This window comes from Eptesicus fuscus, chromosome 8, assembly GCF_027574615.1.
Source record: "Eptesicus fuscus isolate TK198812 chromosome 8, DD_ASM_mEF_20220401, whole genome shotgun sequence".
NCBI classification, from domain to species: domain Eukaryota; kingdom Metazoa; phylum Chordata; class Mammalia; order Chiroptera; family Vespertilionidae; genus Eptesicus; species Eptesicus fuscus.
This window is the reverse complement of record NC_072480.1, coordinates 3,498,665-3,518,136: the sequence shown is the minus strand read 5'-3', so window position 1 is coordinate 3,518,136 and position 19,472 is coordinate 3,498,665. Positions and strand designations below refer to the sequence as shown.

Sequence of the window (19,472 nt, the reverse complement as noted above, 5' to 3'; positions counted from 1 at the left end):
GGGCCTAAACCAGCAGTCAGACATCCCCTGAGGGGTCCTGGATTGGAGAGGGTGCAGGCTGGGCTGAGGGGATCCCCCCAATGCATGAATTTCATGCACCAGGCCTCTAGTCTATGAATATGTTTCTATTGTACTTGTTAGTTCAGTTTGTTTATTACATTCCAGAGTATTTTCCTTTCTCTAACTGGCTTATTTCACTTAGCATAATGTTCTCCAGGTCTATCCATGCTGTTGCAAATGGTAATTTATTTTTATTTTTTTAAATATATTTTTCTTGATTTCAGAGAGGAATAGAGAAGGAGAGAGAAATAGAACTAACAATGATGTTGAGGATAGAGCCTGCAATCCAGGCATGTACCCTAAGGATCAAACTGTGACTTCCTGGATCATAGGGTGACACTCAAGCACTGAGCCCCATTGGCCAGGCAGGATAATTATTTTTAAAGATCTAGTTAAAATTATGTAAATATTAACATGGAGGGTTTGCCCAAAGAGTGTAGATAACCTCCCTCTTCTTTTATTGTTTAAAATATTACATATGTCTCCTTTTTCCCTGATTGACTCCCTCATGCCCCCAGCCACTCTCATCCCCCAGGACAAGCCCCCACCACCCTAGTGTCTGTTTCCATTGGTTATGCTAATATTCATGCATACAAGTCCTTGGGTTGATCTCTAATCCTCTCTCCCCTGCCTTCTTTCTGAGGTTGGATGGTCTCATCAATGCTTCTCTGTCTCTGCATCTATTTTTGTTCATCAGTTTATGTTGTTCATTATATCCCACATATGAGTGAGATCATGTGATATTTATCTTTCTCTGACTGGCTTATTTCACTTAGCATAATGCTCTCCAGGTCCATCCATGCTGTTGCAAATGGTAAAAATTCCTTCTTTTTTATAGCACCATAGTATTCCATTGTGTAGATGTATCACAGTTTTATAATCCACTCATCTGCTGATGGGCACTTAGGCTGTTTCCAAATCTTAGCTATTGTAAATTGTGCTGCTATGAACATAGGGGTGCATATATCCTTTCTGATTGGTGTTTCTGTTTTCTTGGGATATATTCCTAGAAGTGGGATTATTGGATCAAATGTATTTATGCTCAATTAATATTTGACAAAGGAGGCAAGAGCATACAATGGAGTCAAGACAGTCTCTTCAATAAATGATATTGGGAAAATTGGACAGATACATGCAAAAAAATGAAACTAGACCACCAACTTACACCATACACAAAAATAAAATCAAAATGGATAAAGGACTTAAATGTAAGATGGGAAACCATAAAAATGTTAGAAGAATCCACAGGCAGCAAAATATCAGACATGTGTCCTAGCAATATCTTTACCGATACCGCTCCTAGGATAATGGAAACTAAGGAGAAAATGAACAAATGGGACTACATCAAAATAAAAAGCTTCTGCACAGCAAAAGAAACCATCAACAAAACAACAAGGAAGCCCACTGCATGGGAGAACATATTTGCCAATGTTATCTCCAATAAGGGTTGAATCTCCAACATTTACAGGGAACTCATACAACTTAACAAAAGGAAGATAAACAATCCAATAAAAAAATGGGCAACGGCCAAAACCGGTTTGGCTCAGTGGATAGAGCGTCGGCCTGTGGACTCAAGGGTCCCGGGTTCGATTCCGGTCAGGGGCATGTACCTTGGTTGCGGGCACATCCCCAGTAGGGGGTGTGCAAGAGGCAGCTGATCGATGTTTCTCTCTCAGGGATGTTTCTAACTCTCTATCCCTCTCTCTTCCTCTCTGTAAAAAATCAATAAAATATCTTAAAAAAAAAAAAATGAGCAACGGACCTAAATAGACACTTTTTAAAAAAGGACACACAGTGCGAGTACCCTATGTTGGGCTGCCAGTTGCAAGTGCCCCACGTTGGGCTGCCAGTTGTGAGTGTCCCTCCCATGTCCCACATGGTTCAGGGTTCAGGTTCAGGGTTTGGGCTCTGGAGGAGGCCGCACACAAATGAAAGAGACTAGACAAGAAAATATTAATTTGGGAATTGGGGGCCAGGCAGAAGCCTAGGAGAGGACTCCGCTTTGCTCTGGCCTTCGATCCCTTTCATTCAGGTTTGGGATCCTTAGGCAGGCAATTTCCAATAACAGGCAAACTAACTATCTTATCAGTAAGGATTTACATAAGACTAAAAGGTGAAAGTTGCTTCAGCTACCATTGTCTCGACTAAACAGTGGGTGTATGGCTCTGACCCTTGCCAGAGCCTCAAGGTTGACCAGCCTTCTGGGTTCCTTGTCCACCTCCTTCTGCTAGTGGAGGCAATGGGCAGCTTCCAACAACACAGAAGGCCGAGAGACATATGGAAACATGCTCAAAGTCAGTAATCATCTGAGAGATGCATATCAAAATGACAATGAGTTACCATGTCACACTGTCAGAATGGCTGTCATCAACAAATCAACAAACAACAAGTGCTGGAGAGGATGCAGAGAAACAGGAACCCTCCTGAACTGCTGGTGGGAATGCAGACTGGTGCAGCCACTGTGGAAAACAGTATGGAGTTTCCTCAAAAATTAAAAATGGAACTTCCATCTGACTAAGGTTCATAATTCCTAAACAACGGTGGCTCTATTCTTATTATGTGTCATTCCCCACTATCATAACGTTTTAGGGGGAGGGAACCCATTTGTGTCAGACTGGACCAGGGTTCAGCAACCTTGGTACTTGAATTTTGGCTAGGAAAGAATTAAGAGCCAAGACCAAATCTCTAAGAAAATATTTATTTGGCTAATCACAGAGGCAAAAAAGTAATTTCTAGAAGAAATGGGCTTAGGAAACAAGTTATAGAGGTAAAAGAAGCTTGGGAGTGAGGACGCTAGTAGTAAGGTGCCTGGGGGGAGGTTTAGGGAAGGGGAGGAGGAAATGAAGGCATAGGGGTGTTCCTGGGAGGGAGAGGTCACTGGGTCCTTCTTCCTAAGGGTTATTGAAGGGCGGAGCTTTTAGGGGAAGATCTAAATAGAATATTCAGCAGTTTTCCAGGTGAGCCCTTTCAGGGTTGTGGTCTCCACTGATTGATTGGCCAGCACCAGGGCAGGGGTCATTATTCAGTGCAGCTGGTACTTAAGTCAGCTGTGGCTGTTTTATTGCTTATGTGGGCCTACAGCTGAAAAAACTGAGGCCTAGATGTTACCTTTAGGGAGGAAAGGTCAGGGGTCCAAACCACAGTATCAGGGATACGTAGGGGTGGAAAGGTCACTCTGGGAGTGAGATCCCACCCTACAATTGCCCTTTGCTAGGCATCTGGGGCTTTCTGTCCTGGTGACCTTCTGTACCAGGCCCATTGTCTTTGCTCTGCTCATGTCTACCACAGTATTAACAATTAAAGAAATAAGTTCCAAGGGAGAAAAACAAATTTATCAAGAGTAAATCATTTAGCCCTAGCTGGTTTGGCTCAGTGGATAGAGCAGCATCAGACTGAAGGGTCCTGGGTTCAATTCCAGTCAATGGCATATACCTGGATTGCAGGCTCATCCCCAATAGGGGGCATGCAGGAGGCAGCAGATCAGTGATTCTCTCTCCTCATTGATGCTTCTCTCTCTCCCTCTCCCTTCCTCTCCGAAATCCATAAACATATGTTTTGTTTTGTTTTTAAAAAGGGGTAAATCATTTAGCCCTGGCCAGCTGCTGCGGCAGGGGAGCACATCCCCAGTGCCCAGTGGTTAGAGTGCAGGCCTGCACACCAAAGCTTCGGGGTTGGATTCCTGGTCAACAACGTGTATACTTTGGGTTGCAGGTTTGGTCCCTTGGCGTGAGGCAACCAATCATGTGTCTCTCCCACATCAATGCTGCCCTCCCCCCACCCTCTCACCTTCTTTCCTCTAAAACAGTGGTCGGGAAACCTCGGCTTGTGAGCCGCATGCGGCTCTTTGGCCCCTTGAGTGTGGCTCAGTGTTAGAACCACTTCTTCAAAATAGACTCGCCCAGGCCGAAAACCAACTTCTGCGCATGGGCCACGAAGTTTCAATCGCACTGTACGTGCGCGCCTGCACGTGGTATTTTGTGGAAGAGCCACACTCAGGGGCCAAAGAGCCGCATGTGGCTCTCGAGCTGCGGTTTGCCAACCACTGCTCTAAAATATCAATGGAAAAAACATCCTCTGGTGAAGACTAACAAGAGTATGCATGTAAGCTTAACCAATGGACACAGACAACAGGGGGGTGAGGGCATGAGGGGGGGGGTTGGGGGAGTAATGGGGAGATGAGGACACATATGTAATACCTTAATCAATAAAGAAGTTTAAAAAAAAGAGTAAACCATTTAGCTCCCAACACAAGTACAGCTTGGCCCCGGGTCTGGCCCACTCCCTCTCCACGATACCAGTTTCAGGTAGGTCGTCTCTGCCTTCACCCACGGCTGTCTGGTGGTGCCACTCAGCTTCACACCTCCACTTCAGGCCGCGTGCGCAGAGCATCTTTCACAATCAGCGTCCTAACGCCACAAATCATGAGGTTGCTCAGGATCAATCTTAATGGACTTAGGACAAAAGTTCTTTGAAACGTTTTAAACAGTGTGGGTTTCAGGTTTTTGTTTTTTTTTTTAAAAAAAAGCACTGAATTGCCTTCTGCCACCAGAATTCTGCACAGGCCACCCAAGAAGTAGCGGTGCTGGCCGCCTCCACAGGCCGCTGGACCAGCACCTGCGCAGTCGGTTCTGCCCGCAGCGCTCAGCCCCGCCCCTAAGAGACGCCCCGCCCCGTTCCCTGGTCAGCTCCAGGGAAAACGCCGTAACCATTGGTCTGCGCAGCCGCGCAGGCGCAGTTCGGGCACCACCGCGGGCCCGCCCCTTTTCCTGTCGCCGGCCTTCGGAGCGGGTTTGCGAGGTGACGTTGGGAGCCAGGTGCGGCGAGGCTGGGTGGTGCCCTCCCGCCAGGCCTCAGCACCACGGAGGGGCCGGGTGTCGCCGAGGGCGCGGGGCCGGCTGCCGCCTGTGGTGCGCTCCGCCCCGGGGCCCCAGCCGCTGTGCTGGGCCCGGCCCCGGCCCCGGCTCCCGCCCCAGGCCAGGCGGGGGCCTCGCGGCTCACCTTCCTGGTGATGCGTCCCTGCGGAAGGCCGGAGGCCGCCGCGGCCGAGGGCGCCCGGAGGCCGGCTCCTGCGCTGGGGGGCAGTGCCGGGGCGGGCCCGCCCATGAGGTGTCCTGGTGAAGGGGCGGGGGATGGAGAGGAGGAAGCGGGGGAGGACGAAGCCGACCTGCTGGACACGTCGGACCCTCCGGCGGGAGGCGAGAGCGCGGCTAGTTTGGAGGACCTGGAGGACGAAGAGACCCACTCCGGGGGCGAGGGCGGCGGCGGGGGCGCCCAGCGGCGGGCCGGCGGCGGGGGCAGCGTGTGCAAGACCTGCACTTACGAGGGCTGCAGCGAAACCACGAGCCAGGTGGCCAAGCAACGCAAGCCGTGGATGTGCAAGAAACACCGCAACAAGATGTACAAGGACAAGTACAAGAAGAAGAAAAGTGACCAGGCCCTGACCTGCGGCGGGGCCGCCCCGGCCGGCGGTGCGGGGAGCGTCAAACTGGAGGTATTGGACTTTAGCTAGGGTCCGGGGGCGGGGCGGGGGCGGGGGGAGCAACCCGCTCTTGTGCAGACCTCATTCCCTGCCCCTGCCCCTGCCCACTGGCCCGCTGTGGACCCTGTTGCTTGGCTGGACTGGAGGCTGGAGAGTGAGTGAGTGCTTGCCTTAAAGTTCATACAAACGTGTGCAAAGCCTTAATAGTTCTGTTGCATCCTTGTGATAGATGAATAAATTTCAATGACAGTGATGTTGCACTTCAGAAAAGATGTAATTTCTAAGGTCTGGGATATGAACTGGAAGGACAGATAGTAAATGACTGATCCGGTTCATCACCAAAGGAGCAGGCAAAGAGACAGGAGCCCAGAAGAATTGGTACTTTGGAGACGGTAATCTCACTGTTTTCACTACCCTGTCTGTTGTCAGCTTCCTGTCTTGAGTATCACGGTGCTTAGCACTCTGCTCCCTGTACCCCTGTACTTAATACCCTGTTCTCAGTGACCCAGGCTTAGTCCCCTGTTCTCACTACTACTTTTTTTTTAGTACCTCTGGAGAAAAGTAATTGAATAATAATGGGGTATGTGCCTCAGAAGGTTTTTAGATTGTTTGAATTGAACTGTGTTGGCAGTTAAAGTCATAGGCTGGTGTTGGACATCCCCCGAGGGGTCCTTAGCACTGACGTGGAGGCAGGAAAAGCTCCCTCCACTGCCGCTGCTCTCGCCAGCCATCAGCCTGGCTTCTGGCTGAGCCCAGCGCCCCCTGTGGGAGTGTACTGACCACCAGGGGGCAGCTCCTGTGTTCTGCATCTGCCCCCTGGTGGTGAGTGCGCATCATAGCAACTGGTCATTCCGCCGTTTGGTCGATTTGCATATTAAGGTTTTATTATATAGGATGATTAACCAATCTTTTCCCAATAAGTTTAATTTTAAAAAATTAGCCCCATAGATAAAGTTAACCCTTTAAGGAAAGAGGAAGGGAGAAATTACTTTGGCTTTTCCTGGGTATTAGAATACTCTTTATATAGTTGTTATATTTTTGTTTTTACATTTTGAAGCCTAAATTGTTTAGGGATTGAACATTTTTTTTTTAAATCCAAAATGTGTTTATTGGGGTGGTAACCCACTCATCTTGATTTGAGGTGCTTTTAGTGCTGCTTCCCTCTGAAGGAGCATCCTCCTGTCAGCCTTGCTTTTCTTATAATGAAAAAAGTAAAGGGATATTCTAATAGACAATTCAGAGGCCAGTAGAGTGAAGCCCAAGAGGAAAAAACAGTTTTGGTAATAACCAAAATGAAGAGCAAAGAGATGGGTAAACTCACAGTAGGCATGACTATAAAGTAAGACATTTCCAGTTTTATATTTGTTTAGTCAGAACTTTTGGATGTGGTCCATACTGTATCATGTATTGAGAATGTTGGAGCCAACTAGAACAACACACCGTGTTTTGTTAGGCCAGGAAATGTAACTGTTTAAGATTCTATCAGATAACTAGGGGGTACATATTTGGTAGGAAGTGCTACTGATTTTGTTTGGGTAATGATGTCATAATGTCATTTCAGGACTCACCTATTTTGTTTATGCTAGTGTTTTCCATTCTTTTTCAAAACCAGTTTGTCATTTTTCTCCTTAAAACTTTCAAATTTTGAAAGCTTTGTCTTGTCAGTTGTTGCCTTAAGCAATATTTTACTGCCTCCCCCCTTATTTTTTTGTTGTTATTTGGACAAAAAAGTGCCAGTTAGAACATCTAATATGTAAGTTGCCTTTGAGTTCATATATTCAACCAAAGGCAGGCAGACTTTGTTTTGGCCTGGATAGCTTTTATGAAGAGAATATTCAATTTCTACTAGGCGTTTTTTATAAGATTGACAATAGCTCACAAGTAACTCTTTGTACCCCTCCCCACCACTACTTCTGCCCCACTATTAATTTTAAGACCCTTAAAGATACTGAAGATCCCAGGTTTGAAATCCTAGAGCCGTGGTTGGCAAACTGCGGCTCGCGAGCCACATGCGGCTCTTTGGCCCCTTGAGTGTGGCTCTTCCACAAAATACCACTGCCTGAGCGAGTCTATTTTGAAGAAGTGGCGTTAGAAGAAGTTTAAGTTTAAAAAATTTGGCTCTCAAAAGAAATTTCAATTGTTGTACTGTTGATATTTGGCTCTGTGGACTAATGAGTTTGCCGACCACTGTCCTAGAGGGAGAGGGAGTGAGGAGTGTTACATCAACTTAATTGTCAACATTTTGCCTATTACTTGTCCAGGGACTGGACAAAAAGGAAGAGAATCAAAGACCTATTTACGTCATCATTGAAATGGCTGTAATCATGAATTACTTTGTTAAATGTTGATCCTATTTGCATTTTTATAATTTATTCCAGGAAAGCGCAGATAGCATTCTCTCAATTGTTAAACAAAGAACAGGAGCTTTGGGGGACCGTCCTGCAAGACCTACACTTTTAGAGCAAGTGTTAAATCAAAAAAGACTGGTAAGTATCTGTTTTTTAAGTAGTTACAAGTCTGTTAACAAAAGTTGTTTGTTATAAATGGAAAGTTTAGATTTAAAAAATTGTTAGACTGCTCATCAGAATTGTGCCTCTACCTGAATGCTCATAATGCTCTTCCCAAGAGTGTATGAGCAGGAATTTTTTTTAAAGTTTTTATATTTTTGTTTTTGTTTGTTTGTTTGTTTTAGAGAGAGACAGACAAAGGAAGGGAGCTGTGGGGGAGAGAGAAACATCAAAATATCGATTGGCCCACTCCTGCACACCCTCTACTGGGAATGGAGCCTGAAATCCAGTCATGTGCCCTGACTGGGAATGGAACCCATGACCTCTCAGTGCATGGCTGAGCAGGAATACTTTTAATCCTATATCTTCATTGCCTAAGCCTGGATATCTGAGCAAGCTGGGATTTTAAAATAGACTTCTTATACTGAATTCTGGAGTTTGTGGAATAGTGCTTTAATGGTGTTGAAATATAATTATACCAATATTTAATAAGGATCTCTATTATATATTTGATAGAAGATATCAGAACTCAGGAGAGATTACTCAATAAATACAGGAATAATTGGAAAATAACTTGAGGACAAAAAGAAAGGACACTATAAATGGAAATAAATTCCTGATAAAGATTTTTTTTTAATTAAAAAAATAGAATTAGGACTTTATCTCAAAAATCTGGAATGGAAGCCCTGGCCCTTGTGGGCATTGTCCCGTGCACAGAAAGATTGCCAGTTTGATTTCCTGTTAGGACACATGCCTGGGTTGTGGGCTCAATCCCCAGTATTCGGCATGCAGGAGGCAGCCTATCTATGTTCTGTTCTCACATAGATGTTTCTCTCTCCCTCTCCCTTCCTCTCTCAAAAAAGACTAGTAATGATTTGTTTTTAAATAGTTATAAAAATTAATAAAAATGTTTTTTAAAAATCTGGAATGGGAATTTTTTAGTTTAAAAGAGATAGACAAAATTTCAAAGAGAAGATTATGAATGTGACTACGTAAAAAATGCTAAAGTAAAAAATGGTGATAAAAATAACAATGCACTAAAGTAAAAAATGGTAAAAAGTAAAAACGCATACTTAAATAACAGGAAAAATATTTGTAGCAAATATTAAAAAACTATGGTTAACATTTTTGTTATGTAAAATATGAGTTGTTGAGGAAAAAATTTGGCTTTGGTACATTGCAAAAGATATAACAAGGAGGAAACAGCAGAATTTCTACCATTAAATTATATACAAAGGTATACAGTAATGCAATATTGATAATACAATAAACAATAACCATAAGTGGAAACAATTTAAATAACACAGTGATATTGAGGGTTCCATGAAATGGACACTCTAATTTTGTTCTGTTGGTGGCATCATATATTGGCATAATGCTTCTAGAAAGCACTTGAACACTTTCAAGCATCCCCTTTGACTCAGAAATCATATTTACTGTAAAGATGTTTACAGAAAATAAACCCTAAATATGAATAATGTTAAGCATAAAGATAGTGTCAGAAATGAATTTATCATAAATAGTAAAATAGTAGTATAAACAACCTAAACGCTCAACAGTTTCATAACAATTAAGAAGACTGTTATACATTTATTTAATAAAATGTTGGATAGTTTATACAACTAAATTTTATATAAAACTAATAAATAGAAAATGTACTGTGCTATAATGTTAAATTTTAAAATTAGTGTTTAATGATAGTATTTCTATTTCTTCTTTTCAGTTTATCTTTTTTAATTTATTGGAGACAGAGTTTTATTTTTCATCAATTTTATATCTATTTTATTATAGCAAAAACATATTAACCATAGTCTATTATATTTGTTATATGATTACAACTGTATTTTAAAATGAAACATGTACAAAAAGTATTGGCTATTTTAAAGCAGTTGTATTCTTTCTTTTCAGAAACTTTGGTAATGTACCTATCAATGCACACATACCTATGTTTAAACACACACACACACACCAAATAAACACACAATTTTTTATTTCTTCAGAAAGACTTAGTAGGTTCATGGAGAAATTTGAGTTCTAATACCAATCTTAAATGTATTTTCAAAGTGTCATTTAACTGCCATTTTCACATGTGGCCTCTTTTCATTTTCCTGCTCTAATCCTGGGTCAGTGCTATTGGCTATTTACTCTTATGTTTTATAGAGAATATATATGCTGGCATCTATAATAATAAAAGAGTAATATGCAAATCAACCCAACGGCCACCTGGATGACCATCCGGACGACCTTCCAGGCGACCTTCCAGACAAAGCCAGGGCTTCGAGAGCCTACTCTTGCACGAATTTCATGCATCGGGCCTCTATATCATATAAAACATTTCCTTTGTGTACGAAGTCACCAATAAGATCGGTTTTTACCCACTGTTTTTAGATTTTAGTATTTTGATGTATGACGTCAAATTTTATTACTTTACTTGAGGCCCGGTGCACGAAATTCATGCATGGGGGGGGAGGGTGTCCCTTAGCCCAGCCTGCACCCTCTCCAATCTGGGATCCCTCTCACAATCCAGGACTGCTGGCTCCCAACCGCTCGCCTGCCTGCCTTCCTGATTGCCCCTAACCGCTTCTGCCTGCCAGCCTGATTGATGCCTAACTGCTCCCCTGCCAGCCTGTTTGCCTCTAACTGCCCTCCCCTGCAGGCCTGGTCACCCCTAACTGCCCTCCCTGCAGGCCTGGTCACCCCTAACTGCCCTCCCCTGCAGGCCATCTTGTCACAGCCATCTTGTGTCCACATGGGGACAGCCATCTTTGACCACATGGGGATAGCCATCTTGTGTGTTGGAGTGATTGTCAATTTGCATATTATTCTTTTATTAGATAGGATAGAGGCCTGCTGCACGGATGGGGGCCGACTGTTTTGCCCTGAAGGGTGTCCCAGATCAGGGTGGGGGTTCCTTGGGGCATGGGGCAGCCTGGGTGAGGGGCCTGTGGTGGTTTGCAGGCTGGCCACGCCCCCCGGTGACCCAAGTGGAGGCCCTGGGATCTGGGATTTATTTATCTTCGATAATTGAAACTTTGTAGCCTTGAGCAGAGACCAAGGCAGGCCAGGGCTGTGGGAAGCTTGGCTTCCTCCATCGCCGGGGGCAACTCAATCCTCCTGCTCTCTCCAGCTTTGTGGCTGCTGCCATTTTTGTTGGGATTTATTTATCTTCTATAATTTAAACTTTGTAGCCTTGAGTGGAGGCCTGGGCCAACCAGGCAGGGTGTGTGGAAAGTTTGGCTTCCTCCATTGCCAGGGAAACCCAAGCCTCCTGCTCGCTCCATGGCCGCAGCCATCTTGGTTGGGTTAATTTGCATACTCGCTCCTCATTGGCTGGTGGGCATGGCTTGTGGGTGTAGCAGAGTGATGGTTAATTTGCATATCACTCTTTTATTAGATAGGATACATTCATTTTGGGAAGAAAGTCACATATGGGGACCTTTATGCATTGGGACCCACTGTCTGGGAAAAGGATGCAGGGATATTTTCTCTAAAGGTTGCTGAAGTAGCTCCCTGTTGCTAATGTCTGACTTTTACTGGGTGTTCTAGTTATTGTCTTCCAGTATCTAATAAATACATTATGAATTGTTCTGATAATTTCACTTCCCTTATATTAATGGAACATGCCAAGCTGCTGGCTGGTCGGTTCCCAATTCTGTAAGAATAATTACTAACAAACAGAAATAGGAGAGAAATGTTAGGACTACAGGGCATTTGTAAGCTTCCCACCACAGAACAAAGGCCAGGGGAAAAAAACTTGCGGGACACCAAGAAGCATACCATATAAAGAATTGAACAGTCAATTTGCATATTACTCTTTTATTAGATAGGACAGTTTAAATGCAGTGTATAAGATGAAAACAGTAATTTAGGCATGTTTTGTTTTCTAAGCATATTGTATCTTGTGTAGGGACATAGCAGTAATGTCGTATCAAGTTTACAATCTAATCCCATAAAAATAATGCTATTAATAAATATGTTTTTTTGTTTTTTCTTTTTAAGTCATTATTAAGAAGCCCAGAAGTGGTGCAGTTTTTACAGAAACAACAACAGCTATTAAATCAGCAAGTTTTGGAGCAAAAACAGCAGCAGTTTTCAGGAACATCAGTGTGAGGGAATTTATTAAGAAGGTCTACATGTTTTTTTATCTTATTGTAGTAGACAAAAATATTTTTATACTAAGATAGGTGGGATAAGATATGCCAGTAGAACATAAGGAGTTATTTTCCTGTAAATATATGTGTGCATTTGGGGATAAATAGGGATTGCACTTTATGTAACTGATCCTTTCAGATCATCATAAGTTTAAAGAAATCAGCTTATCTTTTTAAAATAACATTTAATTATAATGTGTTTTTAACAAAATGTTCTTCTGTCATTGTTACTGAAGATTCTGAAGCAGTTACTTTCTGTGAAAGTTATGAAATTACTTGACATTAATCTTGGGTCTAACTCAGTGGTTCTCATCCAAGGGGCAGTTGGAAATGTGGCATGTTTCACAGTGACTGTGAAACCTGCAGGCTTTTAGTGAATGAGCCAGGAATGCTACATGTTCTGCAGTATTTGGAATGGCCCCAAACAAGTAAGAATTTCTTATTCACAATGCTAGTCATATTCCTGTTAAGAAACACTGATAGCTACCTGTGATGAAAAAATGTGTTGGGAGACTTTTTACAATTCAGACTGGAGCTGTTAAAGAGGTAAGCATACTTTATATCTGTAGGGAAAGTTAAATTGTTAAATATCTGTGAAATTAGGGTATGTATCTGTTTTTAGGAATGTGCTAGTGAAACCCGAGAAGGATTAATAGTGCACTGGAATGAATGCACCTCCACAAGTTCGCTTCTCTTCTTCATGTTACCTGTTAGTGTTGATCTCTTTTAAAGCAGACACTGTTGTGTGTTGATTTTGTGAACAGTATAGATGTAAGTTCATCCCACCAGTGCCAGGACAAAATTATTTTTTTAATACTCATGTATTTTTCAATAAGAGATCCTGAAAATAAGAATAACATTCCAGCATTTTGTCAATGTTTTTAAAAATTGAGCTATACTTAAGACTGTGTTATCCCTAAATAATGTTTGAAGAATGATGCTAATATATATAGTTACTTTTTTCTTATATTTTTTTCCTAGGAAAACTTTTAAAAGGCAAACCTATCAATAAGAGTAACAAATTACAGTATGTCCAGTGTTAGAACAATAAATGTAGGTGTCTCAAGTTTAACTGCAAAACTGTGTCAGCTTCTTGTTTTTAAACTCTGAAATATGTAAGTTAAACTGAGTCATAGCTGTACTAAGAAGTACTTAAGGAGGGAAAGAATCTTTTTGTTCATTTTTATATGCTTTAGACTTGCATATCTGTGCAAAAACACTTTTACCAAAATTATTCATTAAAGTTCACTTGTTGACCTTTGAGTTGTCTGATTCACTTACTCTATTCTGTAGTTGCTTCAGACTGGATACAGAAGAATTGATTTGCATTTGTAATTAACTGTTACTTGTTCTCTAGCTTATGGTGTTGGGAGCTTTATTGAATCCCTATAGTGTAAGTTAAATTTTTATGTGGGAAAAAAGTCAACTGTGCTTTTACAAATAGAATAGGAAGAATAGGAAAGGATGGAACTAGGCCAGTGAGAGCTGAATTAAAACAAAAGGGATTTCATGTAATACTGAGAGGAGTGAGAAGCAGAATTAGGTAGATAGGGTACAGGGTGGAAGGAGGAGGAATCTTGGAGCTAGTTGAAACTACAAAATGTTTTGTAGAATAACAGGATAGCAGAAAAATAGGATGTTTTGAGGCAAGGATGTTTTTCTTACAAGTGCGAAATAAAATGTTGCAAAATGGCCAGGAACCAATCAGAGAGCGGCACAGATAGACAAAGAATGGGCCGTTAGCAAATACAAGGGGAAGAGCAGAATGTTTTGACATCAACCCACTTGGACTCCCACCCTGAGCAGGGAGCCTTTGTTTGCTTGCAATAAACTCCTGCCTTGTTTGAACTCCTCTCCTCCATGGCTTCATTCTTCGATTCTGTGAAACATGACCCTGGGAAGAATTCCTGCTCTCCGGTTCCGGTATCCATATCACATGATCTCATTTACACATAAAATCTAATGAACAGAATAAACTGACGAACAAAATAGGTCTAGAGACATGGATTCATGTAGCACACTGACAGATCTCAGAGGGAAGGGGGTAGGAAGAGATTAAATAAAGAATTATATGCATATATACATAGCCTATGAACACAGTAATGCAATGAGGACCTGAGTTGGAGTGGGCAGGGTTGGGTGGAGGAGGAGAGTTGGGGGACATCTTTAATACTGTCCACAATAAAGTTAAATTTAAAAATTTATATAGATTTCCATCTTAAAGGGATTGAACTTTTATAGGTCAATGAAACAATTAGGTTTTTATTTATTTGTGTTAGATTTATTGTATTATGCCCCCAATTTTTTAACCCTCCATGTTTTCATGACTTTTGCGATGTAATTTTGCTGCTTTTCCCACCAGGAGGTTGAGTTTCTTTACCTACCTCTTAAATATGGAGGACTGAACTTGTGGCTTGTTTTGGTTAATAGAATGCAGAGGAAATAATATGATGCCAGTCTGAGTAGACTTTCTTCCAAAGGTTTTGAAAACTTCTGCTTGTTCTTTTAGAACCCTACCCAACTACCATGGTAACAAGCCTAGCCCCGCCTAGCCTGCTGGATAATGAGACACATGGCCCAGTCACCTGTTTACCAGCCAATAACTGGTAAACAGCCAGATATGTGAGTGAAGCTATGCTAGATGAGCTATCCCCAGCCAGCCTGCCAGCTGACTGCAGGTACGTTGGCTACCAACTGAAATCAGCCAGGCCTACCCCAGATTGGCAGAACCACCCAGCTGACCTATAGACTTGTGAGCAATAATAAATGCTGATGATTATAAGCCACAGAGTTTTGGAGTGGTTTGTTATGCAGCATTCTGAGACAATAGATAACTGATACAAAATGTAGTGGCTTAAAACAATTTATTCTAACAGTTTTGAAAGTGACATATTATTGGTTCTGTAAATGCTTTCAAGTTTGGTGTGGTAGACTGCACTTTACAAAGATGGTCACAACAAAATCTCCTACCCCACATGCTCCTATGCAATGTGGTCCATTAAGAACTGGATTTTAGAGGACAGAGAAAATGGCGGCTGAATAGAGATGTGTTCTGAGCCTGGTCCTGGGGCGGAGAGTAAGAACAGCTGAGATTTGCATTGGGGAGTGTCTCTTGGCAAGCTAAGGGACAGCTAAACTCCAGGAGAAGGTGGGGGAGTGCTAGGCAGGGTTCCCCTGACCATGCAGCACCCACAGCGGCTGGGTCCCCTCCCAGGGCTGCGGGCTCAGAGGGGGAAACCTCGCCATCTTGCAAGGGAAGGAGGATTTTATCGGAGCCTGACTTTCCACAACAACGGCAAACATTGAACAGCTGTGAGCACCAGAGTACCTGCCCCCAATCGGCGCAAACACGCGGATTCAAAGGAACTCTTCACTGCACCAAGGAAAGGTCAGATTTCGCCTGGGATAAGGTGAGGTTTCTCGTCCCAGCGGCAGGAGAGGGAAACGCGGATCGATGGGAACTGCAGGACTGGGGAAGTCTGTGCCTAGAAAAATCCGCAGCTGTTGGAGCTGCCATGATCTGTGAATGTGGAAGGGGGTCCTCTGAGCTGCTAACAGAAGGGATCTCTAAAAAACAACTCATTTTGATCTGACGAGGAGAGTCAGACTAAGAATGTTCAAAGGAGTGCAGGCTGCTTAGTCTTGCGTGCAGACCCAATGTCCGCACACTTGGGCTTGTTCCGATTCTGATTGCTAAGCCCAATACATAGGAAAACCCAGTTGGGGACACCCTGAGAGACTGCAGGGGGAAGTTGTTTCTCCGGAACCTGGGGAGCGGAGCTGGGAGTGACCATCGGAGAGGCAGCTCTGAGGTGCACACCTCCACAAACCGGTAGTGAGTGCCATCGGGACAAAATAAAAAAGCTAGAGAGGCCTGGAAGTCAATCCAGAAACACTGCCACCCAGGGGCTGAAACACAAATTGTCTCTGGTGCAATAAAAAATAAATATAAGAAATTAAGACACTGCAGGCTTAAAAATCAGGACTGGCTTATAACACTGAGGAGCAGTGGAATGAAGGGAACTGCAATACTGTCCGGACTGGGAAACAGGCGTACCAAACAGAACAATAGAGGAAGTGAATGACCGCCACTACTGCACATTTTATTCTTCTTATTTTTTATTTTAATTTTTTATTTTAATGTTTTATTTTTTATTTTCATTTTTTGCATCTTTTACTTAAGAAACTAAATTTTTTCCTTTTTCCTCACTCGATTTTCACCTTTTTAATTATTACATTTTTATTTTCAATCGGCATTTTATTACTATTATTTTACTTTTTTTTTTAAGTGTCATTTGATTTTCTCTTTGTTTTATTTTGGGATTAGTGTTCTACATTCTATTTGCATCTTTCCTTTAGCTTCATTTTACCCTATCTCAGTGCTAACTTTATGCCATCACTCTCTTCCTAACCTTTCCCCTTTTGGTCTCCTGTTTATCTTAACCATTTCTGGCTTTAGATTTTCCCTACTCTTTCGGTCTACCCTCTACTAAAATTTCACCCTACTTATATATCTAATTTCCAAACCCCTGCTACAAGTCCATACACAACTCTCTCTACACTACCTTAATTTTTTTAAAAAATTGTTTTCCTCTCTGGCCTTTTGTTGTTGTTTGCTTGAATGTTGATTAGATTGAATTTTTATGCTTTTTTATGAGATTGTTTTGTTTATTCTTTTTGCTTGTTTGTTTGGTTCTTTGGTTTGCTTTGGTTTTGTTTGTTTTTTACTTCTGTTTTCCCTTGCTTCACTTGATATTAGTTGGTGTTGTAGTTTGTATTAATCTCCAGGTTCGTGTTGCTGGCATTTGCTGGGATTAGTAATTGTTCTATTGGAGTTTACTCCCCATATATATAGTTTGTTCCCCTTTTCTATCTTAGTATTATTCTTCTCTCTTACTTTTTTTCTTCCTCTTTTCTTTTTTCTTCTCTTTTCCCAAGTTCATTTTCATACTCCTTGTTTTGTTCTTTCTTTTTACTCTTCCTCTTCCTCTCCTATCCCCTAATTTGTCTTTCTCTGGTGGTCACCTTTATTGGAGGTTATTAACCTTTTGCACTCGGATGTCGAGTGTGACTCGACACGGTTAGCATCAGTAGCAGCTCGAGAAAAAAGCAAGCGAGTGCAAAGGGTTAATATCGTGAATACAATTCTGTTCAGTGCCTTGTGTGTTGTACCTGGTTGTGTTGTATTTTTTACCTTTAAATAAACGCAGGAGAGAGAGAACTATATAACCAGACATCTGGAAAAGATAGACCATGGGGAGACAAAGAAACAGCCCCCATAGGAGATAAAAGCAGGCATCACCAGAAAAGGAAGTAAATGAATTAGAGGCAAGCAACCTATCAGAGAAAGAATTCAGAGAAATGATCATAATGTGGCTGAAAAGTATGGAAGACAAATTTGACAATATGAGTAAGAACCAAGGGGAAATGAAAAATGACATTGCTGCTGTAAAAAACTCAATAGAAAGCATCAAGAGTAGACTAGAAGAAGCAGAGGACCGCATAAGTGAGCTAGAAGACAAGATGGAAAAAAAAATACCCAAATAGAACAGCTTCTAGAAAAAAAATTAGAAAGCATGAGGAGAGCCTAAGGGAACTTCAGGACAACACGAAACAAAACAACATCCGAATAATAGGGGTACCAGAAGGAAAGGAAACTGAGCAAGGAATAGAAAACCTGTTTGAAGAAATGATAACAGAAAACTTCCCTGATGTAGGGAAGAAAAAACCCACACAAATCCAAGAAAATCACAGAGTCCCAAGCAAAGTGAACCCCAAAAATCGACTCCAAGGCACATTACAATTAAATTGGCAAACACCAACAATAAAGTAAGAATCTTAAAAGTGGCCAGAGAGAAACAGAAAGTTATATACAAAGAACCCCCATCAGACTAGCAACTGATTTCTCAACAGAAACTCATCAGGCCAGAAGGGAATGGAATGAAATATACAAAATCATGCAAATGAAGGGTCTGAATCCAAGAATACTGTACCCAGCAAGGCTATCAATCAAAATTGAAGGTGAAATCAGGAGCTTCACAGACAAAAAAGGACTAAGGGAGTTTATCACCACCAAACCAGCAATGCAATAAATGCTAAAGGGTCTGCTGTAAAAAAAAGAAATAGGAAGCAGAGAAGGAGCACAGGGGTAAAGAATAAAAATGGTGACAAATAAGTACCTATCAATAATAACTTTAAATGTAAATGGATTTAATGCCCCAATCAAAAGACACAGGGTAACAAATTGGATAAGAAAACAAAACCCATATATCTGCTGTCTACAGGAAACCCACCTCAGAAAAAAAGATGCATACAGACTGAGAGTGAAGGGATGGAAAAAGGTTTTCCAAGAGAATGGAAATGAAAAAAAAGCTGGGGTAGCAATACTTACATCTGACAAATTAGATCTCAAAGTGAAGGACATAACAAGAGATAACGAAGGCCACTTCATAATACTAAAGGGAGCAATCCAACAAGAAGAAATAACTCTGGTAAACATATATGCACCCAATACAGGAGCACCAAAATACATAAAAAAAAAAAACTCCTGGAAGATATCAAAGGAGATATTAACAGCAATACAATCATAGTAGGAGACTTTAATACCCCACTATCACCACTGGACAAATCCTCTAAACAAAAAATCAGCAAAGAAACAGCAATCCTAAATGAATCACTAGACCAGATGGAATTAATTGACATCTTCAGAACATTTCACCCCAAAGCCACAGAATATACATTCTTCTCAAGTGCACATGGGTCATTTTCAAAGATAAACCATATGTTAGGATATAGGCAAAGTCTCTCCAAATTTAAGAAGATAGAAATCATATCAAGCATCTTCTCAGATCACAGTGGCATAAAACTGGAAATCAACTACAATAAAAACAATCCAAAGAAATCAAACACATGGAGACTAAACAGCATGCTATTAAACAATGACTGGGTTACCAGAGACATCAAGGAAGAAATAAAAAACATCATGGCAACAAATGACAATGAAAACACAACAATCCAAAATCTATGAGACACAGCGAAAGCAGTCTTGAGAGGGAAGTTTATAACTCTACAAGCCTACTGCAAAAAAACAAGAAACAATGGTAATAAATTACCTAACCCAACAACTCAAAGAGTTAGAGAGAGAGCAACAAGAAAAGCCCAGTGTAAGCAGAAGGAAAAGATCAGAGTGGAGATAAACGACATAGAGACCAAAGAAACAATACAAAAGATCAACAAAACCAAGAGCTGGTTCTTTGAAAGGATAAACAAGATTGA

At 41.8% G+C, this 19,472-nt stretch overlaps 1 protein-coding gene and 1 long non-coding RNA gene across 3 annotated transcripts in view; one reads left to right on the top strand and one right to left on the bottom strand.

Annotated features, from left to right (window-relative positions):
- Positions 1–4,430, bottom strand: part of LOC129150027 (uncharacterized) — a 52,250-nt gene extending 47,820 nt beyond the window's left edge. The window contains exon 1 of the long non-coding RNA XR_008556811.1: positions 4,356–4,430. This is a non-coding gene — a long non-coding RNA (uncharacterized LOC129150027). The remainder of the gene's footprint in view (positions 1–4,355) is intronic.
- A 432-nt stretch (positions 4,431–4,862) lies between these two features.
- RFXAP (regulatory factor X associated protein) overlaps positions 4,863–19,472 on the top strand; it is a 60,628-nt gene continuing 46,018 nt past the window's right edge. Inside the window, exons 1-3 of one of the 2 annotated variants that reach the window (XM_028137464.2) lie at positions 4,863–5,551; positions 7,918–8,025; positions 12,046–13,248. In XM_028137464.2, the coding sequence (XP_027993265.1) occupies positions 5,069–5,551; positions 7,918–8,025; positions 12,046–12,156 (702 nt within the window). In that variant the 5' untranslated portion in view covers positions 4,863–5,068 and the 3' untranslated portion in view covers positions 12,157–13,248. Of the gene's footprint in view, positions 5,552–7,917; positions 8,026–12,045; positions 13,249–19,472 lie in introns of those variants that run through there. The other variant, XM_054720368.1, reaches the window with a different exon arrangement.